At 31.5% G+C, this 8,436-nt stretch overlaps 1 protein-coding gene across 4 annotated transcripts; it reads left to right on the top strand.

Moving 5' to 3' along the window:
- The first annotated feature begins 1,539 nt into the window (after nt 1-1,539).
- On the top strand, nt 1,540-7,969 carry LOC100777809 (uncharacterized). 4 transcript variants are annotated; one of them, XR_005891900.1, is made up of 7 exons: nt 1,540-2,261; nt 2,788-3,305; nt 3,510-3,697; nt 3,912-3,978; nt 4,053-4,129; nt 6,279-6,322; nt 7,779-7,969. XR_005891900.1 is itself a non-coding variant. In XM_014776652.3 (6 exons), exons 1-5 carry the CDS (start codon nt 1,589-1,591, stop codon nt 4,086-4,088), a joined length of 1,482 nt encoding a protein of 493 aa, XP_014632138.1. In that variant the 5' UTR covers nt 1,540-1,588; the 3' UTR covers nt 4,089-4,129; nt 7,779-7,969. The 4 variants fall into 4 exon arrangements, 1 of the variants encoding a protein (XP_014632138.1); XR_005891901.1 differs by lacking the exon at nt 6,279-6,322 and adding an exon at nt 4,964-5,034; XR_414809.4 differs by lacking the exon at nt 6,279-6,322 and having other exon boundaries at nt 4,053-4,200.
- Nucleotides 7,970-8,436: the final 467 nt, after the last annotated feature.

The raw sequence follows: 8,436 nt of genomic DNA, 5'->3' as shown, positions 1-8,436 counted from the left end.
ATTTTAAGTATATGTAGATGTAGATTAAAAGTAATAAAAGAAATTAAAAAAAATCAACGTTCGTAATCATAAAGGTGTATTAAGATTTTTTTAAAACTTATATTAGATTAGTTATTTGCAATCAATGATATAAATAGTGTTTTATAATTATAATAACACTGAAATAACTTTGTAATTTTAAAATTTAATAGTATTTCGATCGACCATCATACTAGTGCCAGTAAAAAATTTTAAAATATCAATTTTTCAAAAGAAGAGTGAAAAAATTTACTAATTGAACCACAAAAATACTACTACTATAAATTTAAAACGAAAACAAAACTGTAACGTTAGTTGTGTGTGGGGGAGGGAAATGGAGGGAAAACTATCAGATGGATGGGGACATTTTTTTTTTTTTTTTTGTTAATTATCATTTGGATGTTGATTTTGAATTATTATTAAAAATAGGATAACTAGTAATATTTTTAAGTTGAAAATCCTAACTAATGTTATAATTTTCTTTTAATATGTTATGACTTTAAGTTAATCTTTTTTTTTAAAAAAAATTTACGATTAAGTTGTAAGACTTTTTTTTATGATTTTAAAGTCATTTATCTTTATTTTCTAATTTTATTATAGAAGTGGTAAATTCATTTTTGACTCTCTTTTTTTTTTTTTTGCATATTGTTGTTTAAAATATTATAAATATTTTTTTAATTTAATTATTTGATAATTTTTTTATTTTTTTAGTTTTATTTAATATTTTGTATATATTTTTTATATGATTTTATTTAATATTTTTATTTAATATATTTTCTAATTTTTTTAAATGGTTTTATTTAAAATTTTCTAAATTTTTGGTATTATATTTTGTATTTAATATAATTTTTATATTTTTGAGTGTAATAAGATGAGAGATATGTTTAAAAGAACTTGTTATGTTGTGTAATGGTATCTGAGTGTTAATATTTTTATTTAAATTTAAGTCTTCTTAAATTTGTAGTGTTTTTGTATTATTATTTTTTTAATTTAAAAACAAATAATAATCTTTAATTTTCGTAAAAAATATAAAAATATTAAATATAGAAACTATATTAAGTAAAATAATATAAAAAATATAGATAATAATGAAAAAAACTAAATATAGAAAATATATTATATAAAATAACATACCAAAAATTAATGAAATTTTAAATAAAACCATTTAAAAAATTTAGGAAGAATATTGAATAAAACAATATTAAAAAATATAGAAAATATTATATAAAACTATATAAAAAAATATAAGATTAAATAAAACTAAAAAGTAGAAAAACATTTATTTATTAAATAATTAAATTAAAAATTATTTATAATTTTTTTTAAAATATAAAAAATAAAATAAAAATGGTAAATGAATTTACTGACTTCTATAAAAAAAAATTAAAAAAAGGTAAACAACCTTAAAGTCTTAAAAAAACTGCTATTCAGAAATCATAAATTAAAAAAAAAACTGAAATCTTAAAATATTTTAATATTTCAAGTAAAAAATAATTAGAGCTTTTAATTCAGAAGTTGTTTTCGATAATAATTCAAAACCCTAAACCCCAATTTGGTCGTTATCCCGGAAATGGAGGGTGGTGGTGACGTTAAGGGTTGGGCGTTGGAGTTTCTTCTCCGGGCTCAGAACCCAGTCGTTCCCAGTAACCTAATTAAGAAAGTCATTCTAATAGTCCCCCTTTCAGACTTTTATTCCAGGCTCAAGAAGACGCTTCTTCTCCGAGCCCTTCAAGATCACTTGTTCGCTGTCTCTGTCCCTGAGTCCGTTCTCGAAACCCTCGAGCAAGTCGAGGAACTCCACCGCCTCGGCGATGACGACGACGGAGCTCTGGTCACCACCTCATCCGCCATGAGCGCCGCCTACTGTGCCGTCGCGGTGGAGTGCACTCTCAAGCACCTGCTGCTGGAGCTACACAACAACCCTGCTTATCTCGGCGCGGTGAACAGGATATGGCGCGGTAGGGTTCGGCTCATGAGCGGTTCCGGGGAGGGGAGCCTCCTGCTCTCGCCAGAGCTGGAGCGGTGGAGAACCGACATTGAAGCTTCCCTTCTGGATTCGTCGGTGAGGGAGAGGTTGGCCTCCATTGATACAAGAAGGGATGCCGTCTTCAAGCTCCGGGATTATTTGAAGGAAGCTTGGACCGATTTGGGGCCTTCATTTCTTGAGCGAGCGGCGTTGGCGCATATAAACAACAATGCCCTAGCCGCGAATCACTCTGAGGATTCTCAACAGCCGGAGAGAGGTCAATTTTGTTAATTTGTGATGATGCCAAAGTGTTGTGATCATAATGGATTTTATTTTATTGTTTAATACTTAAGTGCTGACAAATGATGTTTGTAGTTAAAATATATAGTAATATAAGAATTTGTAAATTGTAAACCTAAGACCGAGCATGACATTCGCTATTACACTAGTAAGAGTAAAAACGTGAGAAACAAAATGAAACTCAAAGTCATCACGAGAACATGGACCAACATCACTATATTATGGCACAAAAATCATTTCACCTAGGGGAATAAGAGTATATGAGACATCTAATCATAAATAAACAACCATGTGTGATATAAGTTCCTTGACTGTAACAATTGTTTTAAAAGTTATGTGTTTTGGTGGTTTCATCTTGAAATAATTTTAGGTACATTTTTCACATGTTTGAATTGATTCTAGTCTAGAATTGATTATGAGTTTAGGCAACTCTAGGAAGTTTATGCTTTGAATAAAACAAATGTTATACTGAGTATGCTCTTGATATTTTTAGTGTCCAACAGAAATTGAGAAGTGCACTGCTGCTCCTGCTGAGGAAGTGCATCCCTCAACAGATGTTGAGATCCAAAAGGTTGGGGAGTGCGGTTCTGTGGAGTTGCAAAAGTTGGCTGAGGATTCTCTACTTGATTTGTTGGAAGTGAATGAGGAGGCATCGATGGAAGAACAAAGTAGAGATGTAGATGTACCTTGCCCACATGCTATTAATGACAATGAGGCTGATCTGATGGAAAAGGATCAAACTTCTGCCGAGGAAGTGCTTCCCTCAACAACTGTTGAGGTCCAAAAGGTTAGGGAATGTGGTTCCGTGGAGTTGCAAAAGTTGGCTAAGGATTCTCTACTTAATTCGTTGGAAGTGAATGAGGAGGCACATATTGAAAGTAGAGATGCAGATGTACCTTGCCCACTTGTTATTAGTAACAATGAGGCTGATCTGATGGAAAAGGATCAAACTTCTATCCCTCATAATCATGACCATAAGCCAAGTTTAATGGAAAGAAATAGTTCTGCTCGTATTTATGAGGTAATTATGCTTTGTAATTATAATTTCTTATTTTGGTTTGCCGATTCCTTTTGACTCTTTAGTAGTGACTAGATGTTAATTTAATGGGTCAAACACTTGAACATCTCTTTTTAATTTCTCTTTCTCCTGTTATAATTTTGTGATAATCATTCTTTATTTGGATGTGTCTCTAAATTAATATCAGTTATTGGTTCTTGTTTGCAGTGGGATGATTCAATAGATGGCTTGGAGGATGGAACATCAGATCATGCAACTAGATTTAATTTGCCTAGTCCCAAGGGGAGAAAAGTTTCTCCATTGAATAAGTACAAACCTGCAAACATTACAAAGAGGAGAAAAGTGAAAAAATGGAGTCAGTTGGAAGAGGAGACTCTAAGGACTGCTGTAGACAAGTATGTTATTGCTATAAATTTTTCAAACAATAATTTTTATTGTGGATTTTGATTATACAAGTATTTGCTTGTTCTACTGTTTTACCACTACAAGTGTTTTGAGTTGTTTGCTGCAACTATGATACCTTTCTACTTCATTTGAGAGTATAAATAGAATTAAGTACAGTTTCAATACGATTGCCTATTCTTGCTAAAGTATGTTTTATATGTACAGGTTTGGCAGGGGAAATTGGAAGTTAATCCTAGATTCTCACAAAGATATATTTGAAGAGAGAACTGAAGTAAGCATGCTAAAAGTTGTTGATATATATTTTCTTTTTGAACTTATTGATAATGATCAAATTGTTTTTCTCAGGTTGATTTGAAGGACAAGTGGAGAAATATGACGTAATATGGGTGCAAATGAATCACAATGTGGAATATTGCAGAGGGGTATTTCCTTGCTTTATTTGTTGTTGTTGCTTGAGATTGTAGACTCTGTTAAGCAATCTGAACAGCGGAGGGTAAAATTTGTCTATTGGTTTTACAGTATTTGATTGCTTTTGGTTGGTAACTCGTGCGACAGATATATGGTTGATTGATTTGTTAAAAATGTGTTGAGGGCAAAATTTGGCCAATAATTTGAATGTTGACTAAGTTTGACAATCATGTCTCTAATGATTCTCAAGCTTAAAATCTCTTATGATTACAACTTTTGGTCTAAACAGAAAGCGTTTTGATGATGTTGGAGATAATAGATTGATCTTATATGGATAGCAGATTGGATCCAAATTATTATGATGAAATTTTAATTTATCAGTTTTCCTCTATTTTAAGTCTTCCTCATTTTACAGCTTGTGAGGGTGGAGAGCTGAGGTCTTAAAGAGATGTTCTGAGATAGGGTATTTGAACCTAGCTTATACAGGAATCGAAGTGTTTGAGATAGAAAACTGCAAGGCATTGAAATAGCTGAATGTAAAGATTTGTAGGTTTGCTGATTGTTTATTCAGTGATAATTAGAGAGTTAGTTGGGGACTGAGATAATTCGATTTTGCATGTTGTGTTATGTTTTTGGCAGAACACTTTATTATGGTTGTGACATGCACTTTCGATATCAGATTTGGGATTTCTCCGTGTTAGAAACCTAAATATATAAGGGCCTTAAACCATAAAAGTCCCAAATTTTAGTTCTGGGCCTGTAGATACTAGTTTTTTGTCACAACCATTGCTAATTATGTATAGTTCCCATTCCCGATGAAAGATTTAATATGAGTATATTGATTGAAGGTTGATAATTTTGGTTCATACTACACAGTACACACCAAGTACACTGAAAACTGCTCATGCATAAATTATAGGTATGCCCCTACATATCTTAGGCACTGTGTACCCAAAAGCTATTATGATGTCTTTGTTGTTTTCCTTTACTATTTAATGTACTTTTTTTTTTTGCATGCATTCAATTCATGTGTTTTGGTATAATAACAATTTTAAAGTATAATAATTTAGTTTAAGCTTGAAATTTAACAGGAGAGAATATAAATTATAAAACAGTATGTAACTATTGCAGTTTTAGAAATAGGGTGTTCACGGTATGAGTCACCCGCGAATCCGAATTGATCCAAACCGATCGGAAAAGTTTGGGTTGAGTCATTTACGTATTTGGGTCAAAATCGAATTAAACCGAACAAAATCGTTGATGTATGGGTTGGGTCACAGGTTTAGATCTATATATCCAACCAAAATCGAACCGAACTAATCAAAACCGATCAAAATTTTTAGAGTTGTTTGGGTTGGCTTTAGATACTGTTAATATTGGGACTCCAAGTGTTGGGACTATTAGTGTTAGAACTTCTTAAGGTTTTACTTTCAGGTATATTCTCATTTGTTTCACCTTTTTTTCATATTTATTTTTTCTATCATGTTTATAATATTAATAGATCATATTTTGTTCATTTGTTTCAGTAAATTTGGTTGCAATAAATCTAGTTGTAGCAAATTTGGTTGCAGCAAAGTTTTGTAAGAAATTAATTTGTAAGAAATAGTTGTGATTTAAACTATTATAGTAAATCTCGTTGAATATTATTTTAATTTGTATTAGTCTATTTAGAATATTATGTTGACGATATTAAATGAATCAATTTCACTACTTTTAAACATTTGATAATATTGTATTAATTGTATTGAATATTTGGATGAATCAATATAAAATAATAGTTTTAAGAAAGAAAAAAATCAAATTTAAATGGATAACCCGTTAGTCCGAACCAAACCGTTCATGAATTAATTGGGTTGAATTTCAAAAACAATTGTGAAAATCAAACGGATCAAATTTAATTTGGTTGGGTCCTGAATTTGACTAAAACCAACCCGAACTGGTTAAAGTCAAATACTATACAACTGCGTTAAAGTCAGATAGAATTTAATGCAGTTTTTTGGTTGGTTGCAACTATTAGCTCTTTTTTCAGCCTGTCTTCTAACTCTTAACCTATAGTTCCAACATGGTGTTAGATCTATATGATTCGTTCTTGATAAGGGTCTGTCTTATTTGCTTTGTTGAACTCTTCAATATTGTGTTTTCTGATCTATGTTTTTTTTTTAGACTATAATCCCGATGTGGTTGCTGGAGTTTGCAAGTCACTTTAGGTCAGCCTGTCTGAGATGATGAGCTGGCTATGGCTAACTTGCTGTTTTTCTGGGTGCACCTTAGTTTTCATGCACTCTGTTATTGAGTTTTCAGCCTTATTTAAGGTTGCAAGTGGCCACAGGCACAATTTAGGGTGTCACTGGAACTGGAGTCCTTTGGGGAGTTGATGTTAGGCCATCAGTTCGCCTGCTGCAACTTGTTTTCTTCTGACTTTATTTCAAACTATATTTTATTCTTTTTTTATGTATTGGATTCTGCTGCTTTCACCTCTATTCTGCTTATGGGTGGCATTCCTCTATTTCTTTCTAACTGTTGTTTCTTGTTTGTGGTTAGATATGCCTTGTTTTCTATTTCCTTCATCAGTTTGCCTCAATTTATCACTCTGGTGTCTTTGATTGTTTTTTATGCATTTTTTTTGCTCAGCAAAAGTAATAATATATTATAGATGAGCACCAGAGGTACTAAAGTACAATAAAGGATAGGTATACAGCAGATTCAAAACACTAAGGATCTGGCTGAACCCATAGAGGAAATATACATGCCCTGCAAATCTAGTTTAAACTGTTACAATCATGACCACTCCCTACTTTTAGAAGGCTGCTTTGAGGTGGGAAGATCAATAACTAAAGTGCATAGTGAAACCCTTCTCCATAACCTTGAGCCAAGACCATAGTAGAAATAGTGCGTCATCCATGACTTTACTTCCATCAAAAGATTGATTATCAAAGACTATCCTGTTTCGATGCTTCCAAATTGTCCATGTTAGTGTTATCAACCAGCACTTCCATCTTCTAGCTCTAACTCCAACAGCAGACCGGTTATCATGTTGCAGAAAATGATCTTTGGAAGTGTGTGGAAATACACCCGATGAATTTATCCATGACTGAGATTCCCACCATAGGGGTAGGGTCTTAGTGTAGTAGAAAAATAGGTGTGTTGCATCTTCGTCCGGACTGTTGCACAGTGGGCACCGAGAGTCATTTAGCTCCACTTGTCTGGTCCTTAAGTTTGTCCTAGTTGACAAGCGATCCTTAATGAGCCTCTAAACCAGTCAGTAATTCCATCTAGTTTTGGTTCCTATTTTTGTTTCTTGAATATATACCCTTATATTCTTTTTCTTTTCTCTGGTGGTTAATTATGTTTTTAGATTTGAAAACTCTATACCAGTCATATTAATAAATTTCTTTGTCTTATCTAATCCAACACATGACTATATATATATATATACTTATTTAATTTAATATAATATATTGTATATTCTAATTTTATTTCGGTGGATGAAAATTCTAAACAAGTCAGTAATTTCATCTAGTTTTCATCCCTATATTTTCTTTCTTGAATATATGCCCCTATATTCTTTTTTCTTTTTTCTTTTTTCTGATAGTTAATTATGTTTCTAGATTTGAAAACTCTTGAATATATTATTAATGATACGATGACTTTTTGTTGATGCAGCGGTAGATCGTGTGGATATCTTTTTGGCTTAAGCAGAGTCTACTTCCTAAATTTCTTTAATTTAGCTCTTCAAACTATTGTCTCCTAATTTGATGTCTGTGGTTGTATTTTGGATTAAGTAATATTCATACTATTTTCATGTTTGTACTTTTAATGACACTAACGATGGTAAAATGACAGGAGTTTATATATGTTTTTTTTTCTTTCTTCTCAGAATATATGTATATATTCGATAAAATTTTTAAAGAAAATATTATAAAAATCATTTTATATATTAACTAGACCAGAAGCGCATACTTTGTACGGCAAAAGAAAAGCAAAATAGAGCCAGTATTTTAAAATGCATACAAAAGAAAGATAAAAAGTGTAAATGCAAGAGTATAACACGTGGAGTTTTGGTTTGGAGACTGGACAAATTTGTTATATCTATTGATAAGAGAGTTATATGTTAGGCTTTTAAAAGGGTCATATTATCCTGTATTTTTTTTTTTACCTTGATAAATTGATGAATAATGTTTGGTATAAGTAGTAGTACTTTATGTTACTTAATCAAATGATTTAAGGTTTCAATCATAGTTGACTCTGGAGTATGAAATAAATTGTATTAGAAGGGAGAATATTTATTTTGTGTACACTCGTAATTTTCGAAGAATATTAA

Source organism: Glycine max, chromosome 6 (genome assembly GCF_000004515.6).
Source record: "Glycine max cultivar Williams 82 chromosome 6, Glycine_max_v4.0, whole genome shotgun sequence".
In the NCBI taxonomy this organism is placed as follows: domain Eukaryota; kingdom Viridiplantae; phylum Streptophyta; class Magnoliopsida; order Fabales; family Fabaceae; genus Glycine; species Glycine max.
This window is presented reverse-complemented; position numbering and strand designations above follow the sequence as displayed.